The sequence below is a fragment of the Aptenodytes patagonicus genome, unplaced genomic scaffold, assembly GCF_965638725.1.
Source record: "Aptenodytes patagonicus unplaced genomic scaffold, bAptPat1.pri.cur scaffold_561, whole genome shotgun sequence".
Classification (NCBI taxonomy): Eukaryota; Metazoa; Chordata; class Aves; order Sphenisciformes; family Spheniscidae; genus Aptenodytes; species Aptenodytes patagonicus.
In genome coordinates this window covers 1-26,419 of record NW_027472457.1, presented here as the reverse complement: position 1 = coordinate 26,419, position 26,419 = coordinate 1, and the positions used below count along the sequence as shown (strand labels likewise).

The 26,419-nt window shown below is 65.4% G+C and overlaps 4 protein-coding genes across 7 annotated transcripts; 2 read left to right on the top strand and 2 right to left on the bottom strand.

The window, feature by feature from the left end:
* Nucleotides 1–582: 582 nt before the first annotated feature.
* On the top strand, nt 583–1,030 carry PEA15 (proliferation and apoptosis adaptor protein 15; the record flags this gene model as incomplete). The annotated part of the gene is given in 2 exon segments (XM_076364082.1): nt 583–738; nt 894–1,030. Coding segments are annotated over 2 exon segments (221 nt in total), but the record flags the coding sequence as incomplete, so codon positions are not given.
* A 2,118-nt stretch (nt 1,031–3,148) lies between these two features.
* Nucleotides 3,149–18,917, bottom strand: DCAF8 (DDB1 and CUL4 associated factor 8). Of its 3 annotated transcripts, none has more exons than XM_076364085.1 (14): nt 18,814–18,917; nt 17,825–17,883; nt 12,409–12,479; nt 11,653–12,326; nt 10,795–10,935; nt 10,360–10,454; nt 8,591–8,701; nt 7,033–7,105; nt 6,199–6,256; nt 5,868–5,975; nt 5,265–5,395; nt 3,721–3,840; nt 3,477–3,593; nt 3,149–3,350 (listed from the first exon to the last, which is right to left on the bottom strand). In XM_076364085.1, the coding sequence occupies exons 3-14, from the start codon at nt 12,455–12,457 to the stop codon at nt 3,246–3,248; spliced, it is 1,782 nt and encodes a 593-aa protein (XP_076220200.1). In that variant the 5' UTR covers nt 12,458–12,479; nt 17,825–17,883; nt 18,814–18,917; the 3' UTR covers nt 3,149–3,245. The 3 variants fall into 3 exon arrangements, with proteins under 3 accessions (XP_076220200.1, XP_076220198.1, XP_076220199.1); XM_076364083.1 differs by having other exon boundaries at nt 3,250–3,360; XM_076364084.1 differs by lacking the exon at nt 17,825–17,883 and having other exon boundaries at nt 3,250–3,360.
* A 604-nt stretch (nt 18,918–19,521) lies between these two features.
* Nucleotides 19,522–22,050, bottom strand: PEX19 (peroxisomal biogenesis factor 19). Of its 2 annotated transcripts, none has more exons than XM_076364080.1 (8): nt 21,971–22,050; nt 21,491–21,591; nt 21,220–21,385; nt 20,517–20,602; nt 20,268–20,429; nt 20,014–20,190; nt 19,896–19,940; nt 19,522–19,797 (listed from the first exon to the last, which is right to left on the bottom strand). In XM_076364080.1, the coding sequence occupies exons 1-8, from the start codon at nt 22,023–22,025 to the stop codon at nt 19,735–19,737; spliced, it is 855 nt and encodes a 284-aa protein (XP_076220195.1). In that variant the 5' UTR covers nt 22,026–22,050; the 3' UTR covers nt 19,522–19,734. The 2 variants fall into 2 exon arrangements, with proteins under 2 accessions (XP_076220195.1, XP_076220196.1); XM_076364081.1 differs by having other exon boundaries at nt 21,220–21,364.
* Nucleotides 22,051–22,835: 785 nt separating this feature from the next.
* Nucleotides 22,836–26,415, top strand: LOC143173974 (Fc receptor-like protein 3; the record flags this gene model as incomplete). The annotated part of the gene is given in 8 exon segments (XM_076364079.1): nt 22,836–22,866; nt 23,680–24,036; nt 24,644–24,904; nt 25,000–25,284; nt 26,003–26,044; nt 26,047–26,153; nt 26,155–26,272; nt 26,389–26,415. Coding segments are annotated over 8 exon segments (1,228 nt in total), but the record flags the coding sequence as incomplete, so codon positions are not given.
* Nucleotides 26,416–26,419: the final 4 nt, after the last annotated feature.

Genomic DNA, 26,419 nt, shown 5'->3' with positions numbered 1-26,419 from the left:
CCCTGTCCTGGTCCCCATCACAGTCCCTTGTAGCGGTCCCTGTCCTTGTCCCCTGCCTGATCCCTGTCCCCTGCCCCGGTCCCCATCCCTGTGCCTGTCCCTGTCCCCTGTGGTCCCCTACCCTGGCCCCTTCCCCATCCCTGTCCCATCCCTGTCCCCATCTCCTCTCCTGGTCCAGTCCCTGTCCCTGCTCGTCATCTCTGTCACCTGTTGCCAGCCCTGCTCCCGGTCCCTGTTCCCTGTCCCCTGCCTCGGTCCCCATCCCTGTTCCCTGCCCCCTGCCTCGGTCCCCACCCTGGACCCTGCCACGTGCTCTGGTCCCCATCCCAGCCCTTGTTCCTCTCCTTTGTCCCCTCTTCCAGTCCCCATCCTAGTCCCTGTCCCCAGGGATTGTTGTCCCCTGTCTCCATCCCTGCCTGCTCCCTGTCCCTAGCTCCTGTCCCCTGTCCCGGCCTCTCCCTGCCCTCCCCCTGTCACCATCCCCTCTCCCCTGCCTCGCTCCCCGTCCTCGGGCACACTTTGCAATGCAGCGTGGGTGGCCCAGCACGTGTCCCCGTCCCCGTCCCGGTCCCCGTCCCACAGACAACCTGTCGTACATCGAGCACATCTTTGAGATCTCGCGCCGCCCCGACCTGCTGACCATGGTGGTGCAGTACCGCACCCAGGTCCTCAAGATCTCCGAGGAGGACGAGGTGGACACCAAGCTCACCCGCATCCCCAGCGCCAAGAAGTACAAGGGTGAGCCCCCTCCGCGCCGGGACAGGGACACCCCCCCTGTCCCCAGGGCAGGGCCAGGGTCCCCAAGGCAGGGAAGGGTCCCTCTGGCTGGGGAGGGGGGGAGAGGGGGGGCGCAGGGAGAGGCCCCGCTGACACCCCCCCCCATGTTTCGGCAGACATCATCCGGCAGCCCTCGGAAGAGGAGATCATCAAACTGGCCCCCCCGCCCAAGAAAGCCTGAGGGGGGGCGAGGAGGAGGAGGAGGAGGAAGAGGAGGAAGGCTGTGCCCCCCCCCCCGTGTCCCCCTGCCACCTCTCCGGCCCCAGGGTGTGGGCAGGCGGGGGGGGGGGGGGGGGGGCCAGCACGGTCACTAACAAAGTCTTAACGCCCCCCCCCCCGGGGGCCGGGGGCTGGGCGGCTCTGTGTGTGCGTGGGTGTGCACGTGTGGGTGTGCGTGTGTTTTGGGGGGGGGGGGGGGGCACGCTTTGCTATTCCCAGGGGACATCCCCCCCAAGCCCTCACTGGGAGGGGGGAACAACAGGAACAGGGACACCCCCCCCCCCCCGGTCCAACTTGTGGCTGGGGGGGTGACAGGCACCGGGACCACCCCCCACCCCAGTGCCGGTGGGGGGGGACAGGGACCCAAGTGAGCATCATGGCGGGGTGGGGGTGCAGGGACGAAGGACAGGGCAGGTCAGGAGGGAGGTGAGCAGCAGGGCTGAGCAGGGGAGGGGGGGGGGGGTGTCTTTGCTGACCCCCCCCCCAGGCAGGCTGGAGGATGGTGTGAGTTTGTCAGGCCTCAGCCCCACGGGGAGGGTGGGGGCACGTCTGCAGTGTCGTGTCGTGTGTGTCCCCCCCCCGGGGGGCTGCAGTGGGTGCGGGGATGAGGAGGTGACACGGCAGGGGGGAGGCAGTGGGACCCCCTGTGCAGGGTGGTGATGTTCAAGGCGGGGGGACCCCAGACCCCCCCCAGGCACTGGGGAAATCTCCATTAGAAGGACCCCCCAGACCCCCACTTTGGTTTGGGGGGGATGCCAGTTCTGCCCCCCCAAACCAGCCAGACTGATTTTGGGGGGGGGGGGTGTCCTTCCAGCCTCCCCAGTGTCATACTAGGAGGGAGGGGGGCACTGGACGGGGAAAACAGGCACAGCCCCCATTAGTGTGTGCGTGGGGGGGGGGGGGGGGGTGTCTTTGGGGTTCAGCTCTAGCTACTAACCGGAGGGGGGGGTGGGCTAGCGAGGGGGGGCACTGGAGAGAGTATATGTTAATATATTTTATTTAATAAAAGCTAAAACCCGCAGAGCGCCTGTGTGCGGCCGCCAGCTCTTGTATCCCTCCGTGTTGGCCCCCCCCCCTATTTATTGTCTCCAGGACAGGGACCACATTCATTTCCCCCCCCCCCCCCAAAACTGTGTCTTTTGTTGCAAAATGACTGTTCGGGGACCCTCCACCCCCCCAGTGAGATCCTGGGGGGGGGGGGGGGGGAAGGGTGACACACCGGTGTCCCCCAGCCCCTGGGGGGGACCCTCCCTGCTCCCTCTACCCCCCCCCGCCCCCCCGACCGTGCTGACTGTGTACAGATCTCTCATAAACAGATGGAGATGAAAGCTGCTCTGGAGGGTCGCGTGGCTCTGTGAGGGGGGCGTTTGGGTGAGAACACGGCAAAAAGGGGCAAAATACACCCCTCTGAAGGCGGGGGGGAAGGGGGGGGGGGGGGCAGGCCTGGGGCCACGCCAGCCCTGGGGCTGGGGGCAGCTTGGGGACACGGGGAGCCCAAGGAAGGGGGCAGGGGGAAGGGGACACACAGCCCTCCGCCTCTCTCCGTTGGTTTTTATTGCATTTATATATAATATATATTCAAACTTTTACAATAATTTTAACTTGATAACATCCAAGTTCGATTTGGTTTTAATACATATAAAATTAGGCCTCTAACAGTGACGGGGAGCCCTCGCCGCCGCTCCCCCCCAGAAGAGATCTCCTTAAAAGTAACAGAAAATTAAAGGACCCTCCCGGCTCCTGGGGGCTCCGGCCGCTGCCCCGAGGGGGGCCGGGGGGGGGCGGAGAAGGGCCAAACCAAGTGCAAATCACTGATATGTACAAACTAGACAAGCATCTCTCTGCAAAACACCCCCGGTTGCGGGGGAGAGGGAGGGAGGTGGGGTTGCAGCCCCCCCGGGGGGGCCGGAGCCCCCGGGGAAGGGGGAGCCCTGAAGAGCGTGGGAAGGGGCCAGGTCACCCCCAGAAGAGCGGGAGAGGGGACCAGGGGGCCATGTTAGTACAAAAATCCTCCGCCCCCCCCCCCCCCCCCCCATCTCTGTGTGGGTCCTGGGGACGGAAGGGACCCCCGGGCCGAGGCTGTGCTGCCTCTGGTGGTCTGGGGGGGGCTGCGAGGATGAGGAGGGAGGGGATGGGGAGTGGGGCGGGGGGGGGGGTCCTTAACAAGTCAATACAAAGCTCAAAGTGTTAGTAGGGATGATGCGTGCCCGGAGCCCCCCCCCCCCGCCCCGGCTGGGGGCCGGGGGGGCTCATGACGGCATGCACTGCACCCGGTCCGGCCCCTCTTCCTCGTCGTCCGAGGTGTCGGAGGAGCTGGGAGACTCATCCGAGTCGCCGTCTGGTGCTCCCCGGCTCTCTTCGGCGCTGCCAGCAGGGCGGGGGGGGGGGGGCAGAGAAAGGGGGTGAAGGGGCTGGGGGAGCAGCGGGCAAAAGAGGGGGCGGGGGGGGGGGGGGGGCACAGAGGGGAGCCCGGCACCTACCCGGTGATGGCGTCTCTGTCGCAGGTGGTGCATGAGGAACCAGAGCATGTGGCTGTCGAACATGTCGGTGTGGTGGAGGCTGTCCTCGTCCCGCTCCAGCTTGTTTTTCTTGATCACCTGGGGCCAGGCAAGGTGTGTGTGTGGGGGGTGTCAGGGGGCTGCGGGGCTGGGGGTTTCCCCCGGCCCCGCAGCCCCCTGGCCCGCCCCCCCCCCCCCCCCCCCCCCCTCGCTCTCTGGGTCTCACCTCCTTGAGGCCGGCCAGCTCGGTGGGATTCTCCGCCGTGGGCGCCCAAATCTTGACGTCGTGGTCAAGGCCGCTGGTGGCCAGGACGGGGAGGTGGGGATGGGGCTCCAAGCAGTTCACCTCGGGGTGAGAGAGGTGGGGGGGGTCACCGGGACCGACCCTGACACCCGCAAGCTCTCTGGTGGCCCTCCAGCCCGTCACCCTGGCCTCGGGTCGGGGTCTCGCACAGCGGCACGAGGGGAGATGGGGAGCTCTTGTAGGGCTCGGTGAGGTGGGCTTCCCATGGGACCCCCAGGCAGGGAGAGGGGCTGCCACCCCTGGCGTCCCCACGCTCTGGTTCTGGGAAGGGGGGGGATGGGGACACATGCCACCCCCCCAAGCAAACCCCCAAATTTGGGGTGCCCCCGAGTAATTCACAGGGCACCGAGCCCGGTGCACCCTGAGAGGCAACGGGTGCAATGAAAGCGGGGAACCCCAACCCCGGCAGCAAACCCAACAGGAAAGGGGCCGTATCCATCCCAGGGTGCTAAAGCCCAGCTTCGGCTGTCAGGGAGGTCCTCGGGCCGGATCCGGCCCCACACCGGCTCTGCCGGCTGGGGGTGGCGGTGCCAGCAGCCGCCGGGAGCTGGCACGGGGCCGCGGCCACCCAGACAAAAGGCGACTGTGGAGCCAGCGGAGGAGTGGCACAGCGGGGACCGGCTCGGCCGGGAGCAGGAGGGAGCAGCGGGCAGGGCTCTGCCGCCCATCCCCAGGCCAGCGAGGAACCTGCTGTCCCCTCGACACCGACCCAAAACCTGCTCCCCCCTCTACCCGCCCCGACCCAGGAGCTGGGGACGCCACCAGTGCATCCCGTCCCCCTCCCAGCCCTGTGCCCACGGGGGACAGGCACCGACTGCCGGGGCGGCGCATGAGACCGAGCGTCTGCCGGCTCTGAGCCGAAACCGGGCATGGATCCCTCCCGCCAGCGCAGGCGGCGGCCGCTCGGGACCTGACCGCCATCGGCCGTAGCCTGGGAAATTCGGTGCGGGGCCAGCCCCGGTGCAGCTGCGTCCCTTTCCTGGATGTGACAGGGCGAGGACGCAGCTGCACACTCAGCGGGAAGCAGCGCTCAGATCCGGCCCGGGAGCGTGCAGCTCTCCCTGCAGACCCCACACGTCCCAGGGGGAAGGGTAGGGGGCTGCCCCATCCTGCACAGCGGCAGCTCCAACATCCCCCTCACCCCTCCTTCGGTGACAAGCACCCCGTGGGCACGCGGGTGAAATCCCCATGGGATTTCGTACACCAGAAGACCTCTGAGGCACCATGGCCCTCGCCAGCCTGCCTCAGCCATCCCCGCTGCTGCTCCCGGGGCAGGAGTGGCACCGAGCACCCCGCACGTGGGGCACCGGGAGCCCGCCGGGACCCTGCTTGGCTTTCGGTAGAAAAAGCACGAAAAGCGGAGGCAAATTCGTGCGGGCACGTGGAAGCAGCTTGTACTGGATGTAGACATGAACCCCAGCTCGCAGGTGGCGGAGGAGCAGGGCAGCACAGCGGCGGGGACTCACCACTCCTCCCTTGTCGCCCTCCATGAACTGCACGATCTGGCAGGACGATTTCTCCCACAGGAAGATGTGGCCGCAATCGCTGCCGCTCACCACAAACTCACTTTTCGGGCCATAAAAATTGACGCCTTTCACTGAAAGGAGAGAAACAAGCAGCCCGAGGCCATCAGGAGCCGGGCAGCGCTCCCTGCCATGAATTCGCTTCCTGCCTGGCAGCCAGCGAGTTTCCAGGGTTACCAGCGTGGATCTCTTCCGTCCCCAGACACATAATAGCTCATTCTTTGCAAGCCCAAGAGTTTGTGTTAAGGGTCTTTTGAGAGGAAGATGAAACACAGGGAGCTGCAGAAATAAGCTAAAAGCAGGCAATTATTCTTCCGGGTTGCTCTGGGGACGGCCCCCCCACCTCCAGACTGCCCCAAAGCCTGGTTGCGGGCACGAGGAGGGGGAAGCCGGAGCGAGTTTGGACCCGCTGGCTGCCAGGGAATGGGACACGGTGGTGGTGGGAGTTTGACAGTGACCTGGGGAGAGCCTCTGAGCCCCCCACAGCGGGGGATGCAGCCTGCCGGGGGGTGGTCTGCCCCAACACCCCTCTCAGCCAGTCCTTACCAGTGGCATTATTGCGATGTCCCTTGTATCTCTTGATGTACTCCGCTCCGTCACTGTGAGAGGAGTTGAAGAGATAAATGTCTTCATCGTTGTAGCTAGCCAACAGCTCTGGCATAGGACGGAAGAGACAGGCGTTAGCAGGGAGCACGTGGCGCAGGTGGTCTCTCTGCTAGGGGTGGGTGTGCTGCAAGCCCCCCGGGTGCCCGGCAGTGCCTCCAGCACCCCCCCCGTCCCCGGTGCCTCCCCCGGCCAGGATGGCTCTGTCCCGCAATGCCGCAGCCCGGGCCACCCGCGACTCGTCCATCAGCCCCGCTGCGGGTCAGTCACTCACCCGAGCCGTCGTGGCTGTAGACGAGACAGGTGATGTTGGCTTTGGACTCGCTGTTCACCTAGGGAAAGCACAGACAGCTCTGTTCCCATCTCCTCCTCCCGCAGCATACCAGCACACCTACGCTGGCCACGTGCCCGCTTAGAGAGCTCGGCACGCGAGTGACTGCTCTGCAAGAGCTTTAAAATCAGAGCATAAAATTGCTGCCTCTTCCTACACCAAGACAGGACTTCATGGACAGTGGAAGATTTGGGTCAAGGAAAAAAAAAAAAAACCACCAAAGCCCAGGCAGTTCGTTCGTCCTCTCGAGCTGTTTTCCAGGCAGGAAGCCTGCAAGAGACTTGGCCAGCAAGCGCTTCTCGGCCGCTCCTACACGAGGCTCCCAAGGGAGCGCTCCGCAGATCCGGGCAGCAAGGTCTGCCCAGGCCCCATCCCAGGCTCTCGCTCCACAGCGAGCGCTGCCGGCACCAGCCCAGCTACAGGAGCTGGGCGAAGGCCGGTCCTGCTGGTGAGGCTGTCATGGGCAGCCCCGCTGCCAGCAGGAGACCCGTCTGCCTGTCCCTCACCCCGCAGCGGACGCAGTTCCCCCCCCAGGTTTGCCCACCCTGCGCCAGGCTCGGCTTTGCTCGGTGCCGGCACGCAGGAGACGAGCACGCGAGCCGCAGCACTGCGGCAGGGCTGCTGCCCACCCACGCAGGTGGCTGAGAGCCGACGGCCACTGCGGTATGTCCTCTGCCGGTCCACCCGCCCGCAAGCTCTCCCATGCCACGTCCCCGCAGGGGAGGGACCCCCGGTGCCACCCATCGCGCTGGTACATCATGAAATTGAGCTGCTTACCAAGTGGTGAGGGCAGAACTTCTTTAGTACGCCGTTGTTCTCATTCTCATCTATTTTCCGCTGGTCGTAAATCCTGGGGGAAGGATGGCAGGCATTTGGCACTCGCTCGAGACACGAGGGATGCCGAGCCGATGGGCACGGAGGGCCGGCGCTGCCCACCTCTGTGGGCCAGGGCAGGAGGAGAGCGGCAGAGCGGCAGCTTTCCCCGACCACGCAGACGCCATGTCTGAGCCAGCTCTGAAACCACGACCTGCCCTGACGCTGGTCGGAGGCTCCGGCCCTCTCCAAGGGATCTGCGGAGCTGCCGAGCGGCCCGGATGGGCAGAAGTCTCGGCCAAAGCAGCTTAACGTCACCTCTTGTTATGTCGGAGGCATTGCTCGGTGGCGCGTGACAATGTCAAAGCCTGCGTGCACACGGGCTGCGAACCTGCGTTCAGAGCTCTGTCAGCCCGGAGGCTGCTCTGCAAGGGGGACGTGACCGCCACCATGCTTGTCCCTCGGCTGGCTTGGGCTCCTCCGGGTCCCCAACCTCCTGGAGCCTCCCTGATGCGGGAGCCCACCAGGAGCTGCCCAGTGCCGGGGAAGCCAGGGGGAGAGGAGGCACTTGGATATGGGCAGAGGATGGAGAGAGCAGCAGAGAGCGGGAAGGAGGGGAGGCCGTGTTTTGAGCAACGATCCTGCGCTCTTCTGAAAGCTACTGAGCTAGCGAGGCACTGGCGCTGCTGCTTGAGCAGTCTGCAAGCCCATGTGTTAGGTGTTTCTACGCCCGGCACCCCAGGAGCTGCTGCCTGCATGCCAGACACCCGCATGGCTGGCGCTCCGGGGAGCTGTCGCCGTGCGAGCGATCCCAGCGGCAGGGCTGCGGCGTCCCCCCGCTCTCCGAGGAGCGGCCCCTACGCGTCCTCGGGGAGCCGAGCGACGCTGCAGCTCTGCTCGCTCTCGGGGAGCTGGGAAGCAGGCAGGCTTGGTGCATGCACGATTCGCTTCTACCCAAAACAGATGCCACACGAGCTGCACCTTAAAATCCACTGGCTCCAGGGGAGCTCTGCACTGATGCAGGGAGACCGAGGGGCCAAACACACAGACACAGCCCGGCCCCATGCCGGGGGCTGCCCTGAGCGGTTCAAAGGCCAGGGGGGCTTGCATTTGTCACTTAAGGAGCTCGGCCCCGCTGAAACCGAGACCTTCCCTGAGCCTTAATCTCATCTCCGATGCCCACCAGGCTCCATCCACAGGTGGGGAACCGAGAGGAGGTTTGTCAGAAGCTCGTTAAGAGCATTGCTAGTTCCTGAGGGAAGGACCTCCCGGCTTCAGGGCAGGCTGGACAGTGGATCCCAGGGCTAAACCTCAAAGGATCCAAATCCTTCGCTACTGATCCCCCTTGTGCTCCTGCTGCTTATGGGAGAACAGGCTGCGGAGGCATTAACAACTGAAGCCACAAGCGTTTCTGGGGTAGGACATCAGAGATTTCAGAGCTCGCGGGGGTACCAACTGAGCCCCCATGGGAACGTTCAGGTCCACTTTGGGGACGCAGTCTGGGTCCCCAGCAGAGACTCACCTGACAAACTGATCTCTGCCTCCCACAGCAAACTGGTAGGTGTTGGCTGGGTTCACGTAGATGGTGTACAGACCCACTTTCTTCTCCTTTTCCTTTGTCACAACCAGTTTCCTTTAAGAGACAAGGAAAAATAATAACAAAAAAAAAAAAAATCCTCCTCGAATTCAAAACAGGGTCCAGATGGGAAAAGCAGGAGCTGCGCGAGTCTCTTACTCACTCCCAGGAAAAAAAAAAAACACCACCCAACCATTTCAGCCTCCCAGCTGAACCGAGCACATGCTCTGTCTGCAACTCAAGGGGCGCAAAGTGAAATCATTCCCTGGCGTTTTCCTCCGAAACGTCTGAAGGGTTTCAGGGCCCGAACTCGAGCCCGATGGAGCCAGACAGGCAGCAGCGAGGGCAGAATCGGATTAACTCCAGAGCAGAAACGCTCTGCTGTTATTTTTCCCCACCCGTCTCGCTGTAATAAGGCCCAGATTTAACGAAATCCGACACACACGCCATCCCCCCTCCCCCAGGAGCTCAATATTTCAGCTTTGCAGACACGAATACAAACTGAGGCAGCATCCTCAAGAAGGAACAGCCAGCTCAAAAGCTTCTCTTTCTTCTAATTATACCATTCGGCTTAATGAAAGATGGGAGCTGCCTACAGTCTGCCTGCGAACCCTGCCTCCAGAGCGGTTTCACGCTCACAGGGTGATGATTCCCTGCGAGCATCAAACCCAAACAGCAGCGTGGATCCCCACGAAGAAAGAGGAGGGACAGACCCACGCCAGCCTACTGACCAACAGACTCCGCTCGAAACGAACCCGGCAAATGCGGGGCGAGCAGGGATGAGGATTAAATGCGGCTGTTTTGAAACACCCCGGCAGTTTTTGTCCTGGTTATGAAACAGATGGGTTTAAGGCTGTAGACAAAAGCACTCGCACATACAAATAAAACCACACCACCGGGAAATGAGCGCCGAAGCCCTCAGTTTTAAGCAGGATCATCTTCAAAATAATATGCCGCTATATTGGAAAAGTACCATGATATCAAAACCAGGTGTCTGTTTGAACACCCGCCGCGGATTTATTTTGGAAGCTTGTCAGAAACGGCAGATCTCTCGGCGATACGGGTTAAGATCCAGCACGCACCACCCGGCTGCTTACTAATTATTGTTTTTCAATTAACTGCAATAGCGCTCATGCGACGAGCGAGTCAGGCGAACCGCGAGCTCCAAGCTGCTGCCAGCATGGGGAGGTTTCAGTACTGTGATTAATCAGCCACTTCATTGCGCAGAAGGAGCGCAGGACCCTCAGCGCTGCCCCCGGGATGGGTAAACGGGTGCCAGACGGGCAGCCTTTGGCAGTCGCCGCGGCAGGCACGCCTGTGCAGGGACCTGCCGCACCGGTATTATTTCTGTTTCCTATCTGAACAGGGCCCCATCCCGGGGAGGATGGGGGTTCAAACGCACTTGTCTAATTAGCAAGGTTCATATCTGTATCCTCGCACGAGATGGCAACCCCAGACCAGCCACTGAAAAGCTCTTTGGTCTGACCCTGCACCTCAGGGAAGACAGCACTGCTTGAAAGCCAAAGGATATCTCTTTTCCCACTTTATGCCCATTGAACAGGCACGTGCTGCCGTGAAAACGCAGTGGCACAAGCGGGACCCTCAGCCCTATGCAGCCGAGCGCCACCCGCTCGCAGGGGAGCCCCCCGGGACCCCAGATCTCCCTCCGGAGCTTCCCCGGTCCTGGCAGTGGGAGCGGGTAGAGAAATACTCACGAGGCGGGCCGGTCTTGTCTCAGATCAATGGTGAAGACTACAGCATCTTCACCTGCTGATAGGAAAGTGCATGGAGAATCCGGTTCTAGGGCCAGCTGGAAGATAAATACTTGGGCATTGGTTCCCTTTTTACCCAACAAAGTGGCAAGATCCCTTTCTCCCAGTAAACAGTCGGCTATTAACAGGAGCCGACGCAGCACCAAGCCCTCTATACCCACGGCCGAGTGCTCACTTCGCTGCTTTGCAGGGCACAGAGACCCTCCTCGTCACCCTCAGAGGTGACAGCGATTATAAAGCAGCATTTAAGAATCGGTCCCTCCATGGCAGCGGCTCTGCCTTCACTATTTCTGGCAGCCGGTGAGCCAGGATGGCACCCGGGTGTTTCGGGGGTCCCCAGCTGCCGTCCGCCCCCTCCGCGGGCTGGTCTGGGCTCACCTTGTGCGAAGCGCCTTTGTGTTGTGCCACGCGCTTGGTGTTTTTGCAGCACTGGGTGGCGGAGAGCTCGGCCACCCGGACCTGGCCATCCCGAGCACACATAGCCAGAGTGGAGTCGCCGCTGTTGGGGAGGAACTTGGCCTGGAAAAGAGCAAGTGAAGGGGTGGCTTTCAACGCCGGGGCAGGGGCTTGCGTATGCATGGATGGAAACAGGAGAGGAATCGAGAGCAGCACCCCTGCCAGACCCCAACGAGCCCCGGATGCTCAGATCTGCAGGCAGCGACTGCAAAACCTTGGCTCGACGGGCCGAGCTCTCCGAGCAATCGTCCCGGCCCTTTCTGGTGAGTGTGGAGAGCCGGGAGCCTGGCGGAGACGCTGGTGGTGCCAGCGTCCCTCCGAGCACAGGCAGTGCCGCGGTGGCAGCAACAGCCCGGCCCTCCAGGCCCCTCTGGCGGTGGCAGAGCCGCTGCACTGCCCACGCGCCGGGCTGCCCGCCACGGCACGGCCTCCTCCGAACACGGCTCCTGCCCACAGCCGCTCCCAAACCTGCTGCTCACCGGGGCCAGAGGAGCAGCAGGGGGAAGCTCTGCAGGGAACAGGGCCATCTCACCCCACCATCCCCAGCCAGGGCTCCGTGAGACAGCAGATTTTAGGGCACACCAGTGGGTTTTGATGGCTAGTTACCACCGCACAGCGGCTGGACTCCTCCCGCAGCCCTTAGCTTTAACGACATGTTTCTCCTGCCCCGCACAGCATCGTCCAGCTGAAATTACATGCTTCTAGAACAGGCACCTGCCCACCGTGGGGGATCTTCTATCACCCCCAGCCCTCTGAGGACCCTCCCCGCATGCTCCTCACCTGGAAGACGTTGCTCTTGTGGCCACTCTCGAACTCCAGCACCGGCTGCCTCCTGACCCAGTCCCACACCACCACTTTGAGGTCATCGCTGCCGCTGGCCAGCCACGTGCCACGCTGGTTAAAGTGCAGGGTGTTGACGCAGCCCGTGTGGCCCTCCAGGCCGTGCTGGAGGCGGAAGCGTTGCACGAAGACCCTGGCCCCACAGGCCTCGTAAACGAAGCGGGCGCTGGAGCCCAGCTCCCTTTCCCGGAGGGCATGGACCGCCTGCCAGCGGGGCTGGGGCAGCGCCGTGGTCTCCGAGGACACCCAGTCCTCCAGGGCCTGCTCGTCGTCAGAGGAGTCTTGGTCGTGGTTGGCACGCTTGCGCTGGGCACGGCGGTGGGACCGCTGCTCCTCCTCTTCGTCCTCCTCCTCTTCCTCCTCCGAGTGCGACCGGTCAAGGGCACGGTTCTCCTCGTTTATGGAGTAGTGGCCCGTGTCGTCCATGCTGTCAGAGTCCTTCTCTTCCCCCGAGCTCTCCGTGTCCGTGTCCCGGCTCTCTGTGCTGGTGCGGTTGGGCCCCACGTCGTCTCCCGTGAGGCTCAGGCTGAGGTCGGAGGCCTCCACCTCAATGCCAGAGGAGGTTTCTCGGCCCTCCTCGGCTGACATCTCCTCCGGGCTGCTGGACAAGCTGCCTGCATGGTGCAGACAAGGCCATGAGCCTCCCCAGCAGGAGACCCCAGGCACGGGGAGACCAGTCCCCACTGGCACCCTTACCATTCACTATGTCCGTCTTCCCCTCCATGCTGCTCCCTTTATCCGACATCACGTTTTCCAGAGCGCTCACCCTGTGTGCGAGAGAGAGAGAGCAGAAGCTGGAGCATCCCTGCCACGGCCAGTCTGCCGAGATGGGGACGTGCTGGCCTGTCCCCGTGTCGGTGGAGGTGCACGCACATCCACGGCATCGCGGGCTGGTCTGGAGAGCGCCGCTTTCTAAGGGAAAACGGAATCAGCGGAGGAAGTGGCGCGCACGTGGCTACAGGCTCGGTGACCACACTCAATGCACCCAAGCGTGCACGACAACAAAAGCTCATCGGCTATTGCCGAGGGCAGAGGAAACAGTCATGTCCCTTGGCTTCCACCGAGGCACCCGCGGCTGGGTAACAGGGCCGCTCGCCGTCATCCCCTAAACTCCTCTCCAGTTTCTAATTTGCTCAGACACCGTCGACTTAGCAGGGAAGCAGATCTGCGACCCGCCGTGCTGCCTCTCGTCCTGCCTGCGGGATGGCTGCCGGCTTCCGCTGCCTGCGCCCGGACCCTGCTTCGCCTCTCACAATAAGATGGGCGCTTCCCGACTGGCAATCCCCAGCCGCGCTCAGGGGAAGGAGGAGGTGTTGACTTCGGCTTGGCAGCAGTTGCTACAGCAAGGCAGCTGCACAACACACACCCCTGGCTCGGGGCAGGCAGGGAGGCAGGAGCGGGGCTCGGATCGCAGGCAGATGAGGCAAGGTGGCTGGGAAGGCAGCGAGTCACGGTATCGAGAAACTTCTTGGCACCTGCAGACCGTAGGCAGCCAGTTAAAAGCTGCTCAAGAGGTTTTTTTAACCCCAGCGACAGATTTTTAAACACCTTCCCACACACAAAATCCTCCCGGCATCACCGAGGGGCCGTTTTCCTCCACGCCACGGACAGGACAGCAGCCCCAGACACCTTGGCTAGGTGTCTTGCCCACACCTTGCCTACCCAGCCTCCACCAAGAGCAAGCTTTGGCCTTTGGCACCCCCAACAACTCTGCTCCTCCCGGGGAGTGGGCAAGAGCGGAACCAAGCAACAAGGCCAGGAGCTCTCCGGCATTTCCAGTTGCTCCAGGAGAGGTTCACCAATTCCTCACGAGCGCATGGAAAACCAAAGGCAAGCACGTTTTCGTCTCCCGGGCGTTTCCCAGCCCTTGCTTTGGAGGGCCGACTGCAACGGGGAGGGGAGGCACGGGCTGCAGGAGCAGTGACGGCCCCGCTGCATCCGAGGACGGCATCCAAAGCAGCCTCAGCTCCTCCCCGCTGTGGGGGCAGCTCCCACGGGGCTGCAGACCCCCCCCTCCCTCCCCAGGATTGTGGTGCCCATCGCTTGCCAGTGGTCACAGGTGGCTTTTGGCGAGAGCACCTGCCAGCAGAGCCGCCTCGCCGGGTCACGCCGAGACACAGGAGGAAAAACATGTCAGAGTCACGAGCGGCAGAGGTTTTGCCAAGGTGGAAGGAAAAAAAAACCCCCCACATTTTATTTATGCTTTGCTTGTTCTTTACTTTCCTTCTATTTTTAGTCAGACTTCTTCATACTTGGTTTAGCTGCTTGCTCTTAACCAGTGTCAGGGAGTCTGCTAAAAGTTCCCCCGTTTACACGCAGGGAAAAGCCAAAGCCAAGAACATCATTAACTCTGATTACAGCAAACACTCCAGAGACTAATCCTCGTTAGACTGGGAATTAATACCAGCGGAACCCTGAAGAGCCAAAGAAGGCGAAAGGCTCTGCCCAAGCTGGGTCTGTCACTGCCAGTCCAAGCCTGAGCATGGCTCCTCTCTAAGAAACGGGTGATTTAGGAGGCAAGCGGGGCTCGCTGAAGCTGCTGACCCACAGGTACAGCTGCAGGGCGATGGAGCAGGGGCCACCACCACCGGCACCGCCCAACAGCACCGCCGGGGTGCCCGGGAAAGGCCTGGGCACCTGGGCTGGCTCCGGCTGAAGTGTGATAAAAGCTCTTACAGCACAGGAGCGTTTATAAGGAAACCAAGTTTATGCAACGGAAAACACCAGCGAGCTTCAGCCGACTGCAGTCGCTCGCTCAGTAACGAGAGTAGTAGTGCAGAACAAGATAAAGTGTTTTCTGCAGCTTCAGTTTTAACTCTTCCCCAGCTGGCGCTGCCAGCTCGTATAAAATCACTTTAAAACCACCAATACTGTGGAGAGGGGGAGGAAAGGGCTGAAAAGCAAAGCCAGGGACGAAAGCTGCCCCAGAGCCTCAGCCCTCCTCTCCCCTGCCCAAACCTGCCGGATCTCTGCTCCGCGCTGGCAGCCAGACATGGTGCCGAGCCCGTCCCTCCAGCGCCGGCGGCTCTCAGCACGTGAAGGCTCCGTGCCAGCAGCACGGCAGGGAGAAGAGCGAGCGTTCACCTCCCGCAAAGCGCCAAGGCTCAGCCTTACGAGGGGATTACTCACCGCCGCGGCGGGGGCGACTCGTGCTTGCTCAGCCGGCGAGTTCATGGTGCCGCAGACGGTGCCCCGTGCCTCGCCAGGTCTGTCCCCGGGGGCTGCGGGCAGGACCAGGCAGGAGCTGGGGCAGGACTGGTTTTAATTTACTGCTCTAAGTGGCGAGGCGACTCCATCCCTCATACGGTGCCTGTCATGCCGGATGAGTAAGGAACGGGCTCAAAACACTGCAGTGCTCAGCTGTGGCTTAACTCCCCACTGCCCGAGTCGTTACGAGATCAGAAAGTCCATCAACAGGTCGACTTTCCCTCTGCTGGTTATTTTGCCTTCGGCAGCATTATTAATCCAAGGGGCTGGGAACATCTTTGCACGTACAAAAAGAACCGGGTTTGGACTTTGCTCCTCGGTAGTTATTTTCCTCTACCAAATTACCTATTCAGATCTGTCATTAACACCGTTTCGCGGCAGCCTTTTCACAAAGGTGAGGAACAAGAAATGCGCTTTCAGAGGAGAGGAATCCATTACCAAATAATTAGCCTGACTTCACGTCTCATCCACCCACACCGGAGGACCATAACCTTGCTAAGAAATTAAGAGAATTGAGAAAAAAAGCCCTCAGCTGCCTTGGCGGAGCAGACAGCAGGGACAGACACGGCCTCTGCCAGCGCCAGGGACACCGTGGGGGACACTGCGCTCCCCAGCCGTCTTCTATGCCCAGGAGCGCAACACCAGCCTGTGCTGGCTGCCCGGTACCGATGGATAGCCAGGCCGGGCGCTCAGCTCCAACAGCTCTGCGTCAGCCTCCCCAGCCACCCACCAGCTCCGCTTGCAGGCGCTGAAGCCGTTCACATGGCAGGGAGATTGAAGCGCGCGTCGACCGGCAGCCCCGCGGCACGGCACGGCACAGGGCGTCGTCGGCACTCGGAGGGCTCAGGCAGGGACAAACTGGCAGCAGGAGGACATGGGGGAACCCCACGCTCGAGTTACTGGCGGCTGGAAACGCAGACGGCACCAAAGGTATCGCTTCCACCTCCCCAAACCGGGGAGAACTGCTTGAGGGAAGCAACGACACACTGTTCGGTGCGGACCGGAGGGAGCTGGGACACGGTCAGCCCTGCAGAGAGCCCTGAGCCCTCACCTAGATATTTGAGTCCATCACCGAGCTGCCAGCACCAGGCTGGGTCTCCCTGCCAAGGTGGCAATGCCTCGGGGCACACGTCCGGAGCCAGCGAACCAGCCCAGTTCCAAAGCACCACGCAGAGCGACCCCAGGAGCAGACACGTGGGTTTTGCAGTTCCCTGGAGTCAACATCTGAACAGAATCAGCGCTCCCAGCTTCACATGCTCGAAGCCTGACTCTCCGGCACCCTCGCGAGGGCCCTAAAAATATCCCTCCGCATGCCACAGCTTCCCGGCTGCCTCTGCGGCCGCCGGGATCAAGCTGCGGGTGCTGCCACAGTGCTGCTGCCTCCTCTCCCTGGGACAGGAACGGCCTCGACCCACCAAGCGAACGCCTGGGGCTCAGCATCCTGCTGGCACAGCGCACCGGGGCTCACTACCGTGCCGGGGCTCACACCGCCAGGCTGCCCCACTGCCTGCCAGACTCCAAGCGCCCAAACCGGCACGATACCGGTCAGCAACTCCAACGGTCGTGCCCAGGAGACAGTCCTCTCCATCCCGAGCTGCTACCCCAACCTGTAATGCCACGAGCCAGCAGGACACAGGCCATGCTCCGTGCGGCAGCTGGCTCCAGCCCCTCGCTGCCACCCGAGATCCACCATCCATCCACGGTTGGTTACCCGGCCGGCACGCGGTAACCCTCTGCAGCGCCCGCAGGACTTGGCCGCGCGCCGCCGCATCGCCAACCCAGCTGCTTTACGGCTGGAAACCCAGTGCTCGCAGCCGCTTCGTCCCTGAACGATCTATCATTAAAATATTTACATAGCTATATAAACACACGAATAGCCGGGCACTCGGCACCCGGGCCGCGTTCCGACTATGTAAAGCAGAGGAGCAACGGGGCCAGAAGTGAGTGCGGGGCATTTTTGATCCACCAAGAGCCCCTCACCTCAGTTTCCAATGTCCCGGCATGCCAAGATGCCAACAGGACACCGCGGCACGGCCTCGTGCCTGCATTTACGCCGGGTCCCTCCCGCACACAAGTCGCGCTGGGCTCGGCTGAGCCTCTTCTATTTAAGGAAAGTTTTCTCATCAGACCTGGACGGAGGCAGCTTCGTTTGTTCACTGCGGAGGAGCCTTCCTTCCCCCCGAGATGGTGTCGGGGGGTTTAAACCCCCAATTAAACCTCCTGTGATGAGCAGGTTTCCACCCCGATAGCCCCTCATAGGGGAGAGGCCGGCCGGGCACCTCCAGTTTGCCGAGACGTGGGCAGAAACCTGCCAGCGGGCCGCATTCAGGAGAGCCTTGGTTAATTACAAACCTACCCGGGAGCCCGGCAGGTCCTAGCGATGACACTAATTAAGCAGCTTCCCGTTTGCAATTACACGGAGGTCCAGAATCCCCATCTTGGAGCATCCTGGGCACGGCAGCCTCTCTTCGGGGGACGCAGCACCCACCTCCCCACCGCTTTTCCCAGCCATCCCACGGCACAGCCCCAGCTCCCCCAACGCCTCGCGGGACGGCGTGAACCCGCTCCCAGTGCGGGCAGGGCCTAATTAACTGCAGCTAACAAGCACTGGCTGCCTCTGCACGCAGCGCTGCTCCTTCCCCGTCCAGTGCCCGGGAAGAAGGAGGCTCCCGGCTCCCTAGGGGGAAGCAGCAGTCCTGAGGCTGAGGAAAGCCCGGCTGGCAGGAGAAATCCTGCAGGAGCGAAGGGGCGAGCAGCCGGAGGAGCCCAAGGCCACGCCACCAACACGAGTAATTCAGCATCGCGAAGGAGACCGAGGCAGGCGCAGCCCAACAATCCGCCTCCGCCGCACGCAGGACAGACGGACAAGAGGCAAGCGCTGCCAGACCCGGGGCGGCCCACTCACCTGCACGGCGGCAGCGGTGCCGCGGGCAGCGAGCGCCAAGGCCGGAGGTTTGTTGGCAGCTGACGGGAAACAACAGGTTAAAGCCTGGCAGCGCAGGGTCCAGCCGCACCTGCCCCAGGGACCCCAGCTCCCTGGGGACCCACCTGGGGACAACAGGGACTCCCTGGAAGGGAGGGGGTGAGGAAGGCCCAGGGACAATGAGGTTTGGACCTGGGGGACAGGAGGGACCCTCAGCCAAGCTCCCTCCCATGACCAGCTCTAGGGCTGGAAGGGACCCCCAGTGCCCCCCCAAGGCACCATGACACCACAGGGGGCAACAGGGAAGGGGCCCTGGGGGTGGGAGGGGACCCTCAGCACCCCCCTGAGGCAAGGCAACACCCTGGGGACGGCAGGGGTCCCCTCAGCATCCCCCCAAAGAGACGAAGACGCCATGGAGGCGACAGGGACCAGCCCTGAGGGCAGAAGGGACCCCCGGTACTCCCTGAAAGGGATGGTGACACCCCGGGGGCAACAGGGACCAGGCCTGGGGGCAAGAGAGACCACCCCAACACCATCCCCACAGGGGCAGCAGGGACAGTCCTGGGGGCAGCAGGGACCACCCCCAAAGGCACAGGGACCCCCTGAGGGCAGCAGGGACCACCCCCAAAGGCACAGGGACCCCCTGAGGGCAGCAGGGACCCCCCCTCCCCAGCCCCCCCCAAAGGCACAACGACTCCCCGGGGGCAGCAGGGACCCCCCAGTGCCCGATGACCCCACGGGGGTATCAAGGCCCCCCCAGCCGCCCCCAAAGGCCTGGTACACCGCGGGGGTGGCGGGACCCCCCGGGTTGTGCCCCCCCCGGAGGAGTCCTCCCGGCCCGGCCCTGCCCCGAGCGGGCCCCGCCCCCGGCCCCGCCGCCCGGCGGGTGGGGGAGGGGAGGGCCGCCGGAGCCGGGGCTAGAACCGCCGGTCAGGGCGGGGATGGGGAGGGAGGGGAGGCCCCGCACCGACCCGACTCCCGGCAGCTCCCGGCCGTCGCTCAGGCGCGGGCCCCGCGGCCGCCGGCTGCTCCTCCGCCACCGGCTCCGGGCCCAGCCGCCGCCATCTTAGTGCGCCGCCTCCGCGGGACGCTTTACGGCGCCGCGGCGGCGCTTTACGGCAACGGCCGCTGCGCGACAGCGCGCGACAGCGCCGCCCCGGCCCCGCCGTCGCCATGGCAGCGGCGACCCCTACCCCAGTGTTACTGTAGGGTCGCCCTGTGCCCCCCCCCCCCCCCCCCCCCCATGTTATTGTAGGGTCGCCTCGTGCGTGTCCCCGCGTTACTGTAAGGTCGCCCTGTGCCCCCTCAATGTTATCGTGGGGTGACCCTGTGCCCCCTTCCCTGTGTTATTGTAGGGCCACCCACCCCTCCGTGTTATTGTAGGGGTCACCTTGTGTCCCCCCCCATGTTATTGTAGGGTCTCACACGCCCCCTCCCCTGCCGTGTTGCTCGGGGTCCCCCCCCCCCCCCGTCACTGTAGGGTCACCCCATGTCCCCTGCATTTCGGCAGGGTGCTGCTGGCCACCCTGCCTCAGTTTCCCCAGGCGGGAGCCAGTGTAGTTACCAACACATTTATTGGGGACATCGGGGGGGACACACGCGTCCCCAGGGCCGGGGTCCCCGCGCCCCTCATGCCCCCACCCCACACTGGGCCCCCCCGGCCCCCACAGCCGCCCCCGGCACCCCCACGGTGCCGGACAGCAGAGCCCGGGCTGCCGTGTCCAGCCCCGCTCCTCGGCGGCCGTGGCTGCAGCTCCGCTCGGCCTCCTCATCCTCATCCTCATCCTCATCCTCATCCTCGTCGGGGTCTTAATTAGTCGGTAACGAGGCGGGGGCTGTCCTTGGCAGCGCAGCACCGGGGGGCCGCGGGCGCCCCCATCCCACCGCCGGTGCTACATGAGGCGGCACTGCTCGCCGCCTGCCGCCCCCGGCAGGTCCAGGTTGAGGCCGGGGGGCTGCAGGGTAGGGGGAGAGGGTGAGCCGGGGGACCCAGGTGTCTGGGGGGGTCCGGGCAGGGCCCCCACCCCCCCAGGGGCTCCCCGGGGACACTCACCGACTCCCCGGCCAGCTCCTTGGGCGGGTGCCCCAGGTCCTGCAGCTGGGGGGGAGACACAGGGGGGGAGTCAGGGTGGCACTGGGGACCCAGGGGGGTTCGTCCCCCACCCGCTCACCTGCTGCATGAGGTCGAGGAGGGTCTCGAAGCGTGCCCGCCGCTCCTCCTCGCCCTCGCCCGGCCGCTCGCCCTCCAGCTGCTGGCAGATGCGGCCCATCACGCCGTGCTGCGCCCGGTACCGCTCGTACTGCTCGGCCGGCAGCGCCTCGCCGTGCTGCCGCAGCCACTCGGGGTACTGCGGGGGGATGGCGGGGGGTCAGGCCGGGACCGATGCGCCACCCCCCCAAGTCCCAGGGCCAGCGGACCCCCCACCTTCTCGGTGATCTCCTTGAGCGAGGGGTAGAGCACGTCCTTGGAGAGCAGGCTCTGCATGATGCTCCGCATGACGGGCAGGACGCTGCCCTCGCCATCGCCCTCCTCCAGCCCCAGCCCCTCCAGCGCCTTCGCCAGCTCCTCTTCTGAGGCCGAGGAGCTCTGCAAGGACACCATCAGCCCCCCTCCGGGACGGGGGGGGGGCACCCCCAGGGGGACCCCGCTTGGCCGGTGGCGGGGCGGCCTTACCTGCAGGTCGGTGGCGTTCCTGGCCAGGCCACTCAGTGTCTCCTTCAGGCAGGAGGTGAACTCCTGCTGCGACGCCGTGTCGCTGCCTGCGGGGACCAGGAGATGCCGGTCGGGGACGGGAAGACGCCAGGCAGACTGGGACACCCCATTCAGCAAGGGTCTGGGTCTTGTTTTGGGGACCCTGCTCCTAAACGGGGGTCCCAGGTGCCTGCAGGACTGGGACTGCCCCCAAAAGCCCCCAAACCTTCCACCCACCCTGCTCCACCGCGGTGCCGACCGGCAGCAGGAAGGCTGGGGGAGCTCCTGGCATGTAGGAGGATGCCCGGCACCACAACACCAGAGAGGTGCCAACCGGCTCCAAGCCAAAACGAGACCCCTTGGCGTGGCGGGCAACCCCCCGTCGCCGGTGCCCCCAAAGCCCTGTCCCACCCCGGGCCAGCACACGCCGCTCACTCTGCCGCAACCTAGGTCCCCTGGCTGTTGGCGAGACCTGAGGCTGCCAGGGCGGATCCGGGCACCAGCGCACTCCCCGCAAGGCAAGGGCTCACCGGGCTGCGACACACCGTCTCTGGCGCAACCGATCCGGCGGCCAGGGAGGGCGGCCACCCCTCGGCGTGCGCCTTTGCCACGTCCATTAAACCCACCGGCGGCGGTGCCGAGCGGCTGCGGCCGGCGGGGACGCGCACGTGCCGGCCCCACTCACCCACTCTGCCCGCCGCCTCCGACAGCTTCTGGAACTGCTCCACCAAGTGCGGCTCCTCCCGGGCCAGCTCCTGCATGGCCTGCTCGAACTCGGCCGCCGCCTGCGAGGCCAGCTCCCCCTCAAACAGCTCCTGGAAGAACCTCTCCTGCGAGGCGAAGAGGGAGGCCTGGGGAGAGGGGCACGGTCAGGCCCCCCCCCCGCCGCAGGGACGGTGTCTCCCCACCCCGAGGGCCGGGGCGAGGGCGGCGGCCGCATCCTGGCAGCGTCGCACCTTGGCGGCGGCGCTGGGCGAGGGCTGGGCCCCGGGGGGCGGCGGCGGTGGCGGCGGCGGGGGGGCGGCGGGCCTGGCCTTCTCGAAGTCGTCCAGGGCACCTGGGGAAAGGGCCGGGCTGAGGGGGACCCCCGGGCACCCCTGGCCCAGGGACCCCCCCCAAAGTAGCTCCCTGCACCCGGTAATGACCCCTGTGCCGTGGCACACGCCAGCTCCCCCCACCTCGCTACGCCCCACGGACCCCAACGCCTGCCCAGCCCCGGGGGCCCTGCCCCGACACCCCCCGCCCCGCTGTGCCCCAATAACTGCACCCCAATAACCCACCGCCCCATTGCACCCCCAATAACACCCCAGCCCCCTCCGGCGCCCCGCGCCCCGTAACCCCCGGCCCACCCCCACCCCCAGCCCCCCCCCCCCCCCGGACCCCCCGCACCCCGTAACTCCCGGCCCCCCCGATCGCCGCCCGCCGGTCCCGCTCACTGTCGAGCAGCTCCTCCAGCTCCGGGTCGGGACCCGGGCCCGGCTCCGCCGCCATCTTCGCGCCGCTCCGCCTCCGCCGGGGGGCGTGGCCGCCGAGTCCCGCCCCTACGGAGGCCACGCCCTCCTCAGGAGCCCGCCCCCCCCCCCCCCCCGCGGACCGCCCCCCGCGGCGCGGTTCCGCCGTGCGCCCACCAGGCGGCGCCGCAGTGCACGGGGCGGGGCGTGACATCCCCCGGACCGGGGAGCCGTGACACCCCCCCCCCCCGCCCCGGACCGGGGAGCCGTGACAGCCCACGCGGTCCCAACCCAGGGGGTCCTGGTCCCTGGGGTCCCAGCCCCTCGGGGGACCCAGCTCTCGGGGGTCCCAACCCCCGGGGTCCCAGCCTCTTGGGGGTCCCAGCCCCTCCGGGTCCCAGATCTTGGGGTCTCAGCCCTCGGGGTCTCAGCCCCTCGGGATCCCGGTCGCTGGGGTCTCAGCCCCTCGGGGTCCCAGATCTTGGGGTCCCAGATCTTGGGGTCCCAGCCCTCGGAGTCCAGCCCTCGGGGTCCCAGCCCTCGGGGTCCCAGCCCTCAGGTTCTCAGCCCCTCACGAGTGCAGGACACGCGAGGGCCGCTCGTGCCCCGTGTCCTTGGAGCGTCCCAGTGCCCAGAGGGACCCCCCCGGGGCAAAGGGGCCAGCGGCTCCTCCAGACCCAAGCCCGTCCCTTGCCGGTGCCTGTCACGTCCCCACCACGTGCCACCAGGTACGTGTTCCCCGGTGTCGGGGCAAAGCCCCGGGGACGCGGAAGTGGCTTCCTTCCCCTTTCCCCAAATAGCTGCTATGCAAAGGGGAGGTGGCCCGGCCAGCACACGGCGGTGTGCCGGGATGGCCAGGAGCGCGGCGCTGTTCCTCTGGGGTGAGTGCCCGGGCACGAGTCGTGGGGCTGGCAAGGGGGCCTGACGCCACGGGGATGGGTACCCAGATCCCTCCCTGCTTTGGGGAGCAGTGGGTTGAGGCAGAGCCCGGTGGCACCAGCAGGCCCATGGGGAGGGAGCGCAGGGTGGCTGCGGGGTCCCCCAAGGTCCAAAACGCCAGCAGAGCCAGCCCATGGGGTTGTACCCCCGGCATGCCCGGGGCCGTGGGCTGGGGTGGCCATGGGGACGGGGCTGTGGGGACAGGCATCATGGGGATGGAGATGTGGGGACTGGCACCATGTGGTTGGGGGCTGTGGGGATGGGGACAGGGCTGTGGGGTTGGGGACATGGCAACGATGGGGCCGTGGGGATGGAGACATGGGGACAGGGATGTGGGGACAGGGATGTGGGGACAGGCGTCGCAGGGATAGGGATGTGGCGACCGGCATCATGGGGCTGGGACAGCTGTGGGGATGGGGCCATGGGGACGGGGGCCATGGGAATGGGACTGTGGGAACAGGGCCATGGGGATGGGGCCGTGGGGAGAGGTGCCGTGTGGCTGGTGGAGGTGTCCCCAAGCCCTGCACCAGCCTGAGTTGGCCATGCCACACAGATGCGGCACGTGGGCGGCTCTGACGCAGCTGTGTACCCCGGGCTCTCCCAGCTGCCCTGGGGACCATCCCCGTGCCCCTTCCCACGGGTGCCAGTGTCCCCGCGGGGGCAGCCTGGGGACAGCCCCTGCACCCTGTCCCCCGGGTGCTGGTATCCCCGTGGCAGCAGCCCCCACCCAGCCCCTCTCCCCTTCTCCCTTCCAGCCCAAGTCCTCAGCCTCGCTGGTGAGTCCTCGCTGCCAGTTCCCAACCCCGCTGTCCCCAGACACCCACGGTGGCCCTGGCAGGCTGGTGTCCCCTGTCACCCCACAGGCACCCAGCCCAGCCAGCTCACATTGGACCCCCCCTGGATGCCGGTGTTCCTGCTGGAGGAGGTGACGCTGACCTGCCGGGGCTCTGGCGTGCCCGGCCTCACCGAGTGGTACCTCGATGAGCAGCTCTGGCAGCGCACAGGACCCAACTACATCCATGTCTCCAAAAAGCACGCCGGGAACATCAGTTACCGGTGCCGCAGCCCCAGAGCCAGGCTCAGCCCTCCCATCACCCTGAGTTTCTCAAATGGTGAGAGGCAGGATGGGTGCCCCCACCCTGGCACCCACGGGTGCCCCGAGGGTTCTGGGTGGGCCCTATTTCACAGCCTCTCGCCCCTCGTGTGACAGGAGCCCATCCCCATGCACCCCAGTGCATCCCCGTGCACAATGGGCACATCCCTTGTGCATCACTGGGTGCATCCCCGTGCACACCAGCATATCCCCGTGCACGCCAGTGCATCCCCGTGCATGCCAGCACATCCCCATGCACGCCAGTGCATCCCCGTGCACACCAGCATATCCCCGTGCACGCCAGTGCATCCCCGTGCACACCAGCATATCCCCGTGCACGCCAGTGCATCCCCGTGCACACCAGCACATCCCCGTGCACGCCAGTGCATCCCCATGCACACCAGCATATCCCCGTGCACGCCAGTGCATCCCCGTGCACACCAGCACATCCCCGTGCATGCCAGCATATCCCCGTGCACGCCAGTGCATCCCCGTGCACACCAGCACATCCCTGGGCACGCCAGTGCATCCCCGTGCACACCGGCTGCATCCCTGTGCACACCGGTGCATCCCCATGCAACGGGAGCCCACCTGCTGCATCCCCATGCACCGGCCCTCTCTTGCAGACTGGCTGGTGCTGCAGGTGCCGGTGCGGGCGCTGGTGGAGGGGGACGAGCTGCTGCTGCGCTGCCGGGGCTGGAATGGCAGGAAGATCACCCAGGTGCAGTTCTTGCGTGAGCAGGAGGTGCTGGGGGGGCCCTCCTGGGGGGCCGAGCTGCTCCTGCCCGCCCTGCAGCTGCACCACAGTGGGCGCTACCGCTGCCAGGCCACCATGGGCCTCATCCCGGGGCGGCAGGAATCAGCGCTGGTGACGGTGGCGGTGCAAGGTGAGCACCCCCTCCCCAGCACCCACCCGGCGGGGCACAGCCCCCCCCTCCCCAGTGGCGTTGGTGTCACTGTCCCCCCCCCGGCTCCTTCCCAGAGCTCTTCTCAGTGCCAGTGCTGCGCCTGGAGGGCCCGGCCGAGCCCCTCGAGGGAGCCCCCCTGGCCCTGGGCTGCCTCAGCCACCTCAGCCCCCTGCGGCCCCTCACCCCCCTCCAGCACCTCTTCTACCGGGATGAGGTGGTGGTGGGGGGGCCCCAGGGCTCCCCTCGGCTCTGGCTGCCAGCCGTGGGGCTGTCCCACTCGGGGAACTACTCCTGCGAGGTGCGGCCGGAGACGGCCAGCGTGCGGAAACGCAGCGCCCTGGTCACCGTCACGGTGCGCAGTGAGTGTGTGGGAGGGATGGGGACGCACCGGGGCCCTGCAGCCCTCCCTGGGTCCCCACATCCCTCCCCGGGTCCCTCCATCCTTCCCTGCGATCCCTCCATCTCTCCCCAGATCCCCCCATCCTTGCCTGGGTCCTCCCATCCCTCCCCAGGTCCCCACATCCCTCACCAGGTCCTTCTGTCCCTCCCTGCAGTCCCTCCATCCCTCCCTGGGGTCTTCCCATCGCTCCCCAGGTCCCTGCATCCCTTCCGGGGTCCCCTCCATCCCTCTCTGAGTCCCCCCATCCCTGCCTGGGTACTGGGTACCCCATCTCTCCCTGGGGTTCCTCCATCCTTCTCCAGGTTCCTCCATCCCTCCCTGGGGCCCCCCATCCCTCCCTGTTGTCCCTCCATGCTCCCCCGGTCCCTCCATCCCTCCCCAGGTCCCCCACCCCTGCCTGGGTCCCCGCATCCCTCCCCAGCTCCTTCCATCCCTCCAAGGGTTCCTCCATCTCTCCCTGGGTCCCCACATCCCTCCCCAGGTCTCCCTATCCCTTCCTGGGTCCCCACATCCCTCCCCAGCTCCTTCCATCCCTCCCTGAAGCCCCTCCATCCCTGCCTGGGTCCCCTCATCTCTCCCTGGGGTCCCCCTCCATCCCTCCCCAGGTCCCCCTGCCCCTCCCCAGGTCCCGCCACCCCTGCCTGGGTCCCCCATTCCTGCCCATCTCCTCCCCGCAGGGGTCCCGGTCTCGGGGGTGTCCCTGGCAGCGCAGCCCCCGGGGGACAGGTGGCAGAGGGCGACCGCCTGGTGCTGGGCTGCTCGGTGGCTGCGGGGACAGGGCCCCTCTCCTTCTCCTGGCACCGGCAGGGCTCGGCTGCGCTGCTAGCCCACGGGCCCCCGCTACGAGCTCCGTGCCGCGCAGCACCAGGATGGCGGCCGCTACCACTGCACAGCCACCAACGGTGACACCACGGCCGACAGCCCGCCGCTGTGGGTCGCCGTCCTGGGTGAGTAGGACCCTCCGGCTTCGGGTGCCCCCCCACCCACAGCATCACCTCAATCCCACGCCGGGGGACAGCCACTGCCACCGGTTTGACCCTGGCACTGTCTCTCCGCCTGGCAGTGCCGGTGGCTGGTGCTGCCATCACGATGGA

Excerpts from the sequence above, each read along its gene's own strand:
- DCAF8 (XM_076364085.1), bottom strand. The coding sequence starts at position 12,457 with ATGTCGGATAAAGGGAGCAGCATGGAGGGGAAGACGGACATAGTGAAT. Across the intron at positions 10,455-10,794 it reads ACAAAGGCGCTTCGCACAAG|CTGGCCCTAGAACCGGATTC; the intron begins GTGAGCCCAGAC and ends TTTATCTTCCAG. Across the intron at positions 3,594-3,720 it reads AGCTGGCCGGCCTCAAGGAG|GTGATCAAGAAAAACAAGCT; the intron begins GTGAGACCCAGA and ends GCCTGGCCCCAG.
- PEX19 (XM_076364080.1), bottom strand. The coding sequence starts at position 22,025 with ATGGCGGCGGAGCCGGGCCCGGGTCCCGACCCGGAGCTGGAGGAGCTG. Across the intron at positions 21,386-21,490 it reads CGCCCAGCGCCGCCGCCAAG|GCCTCCCTCTTCGCCTCGCA; the intron begins GTGCGACGCTGC and ends CCCTCTCCCCAG. Across the intron at positions 20,603-21,219 it reads GGAGGCGGCGGGCAGAGTGG|GCAGCGACACGGCGTCGCAG; the intron begins GTGAGTGGGGCC and ends TGGTCCCCGCAG.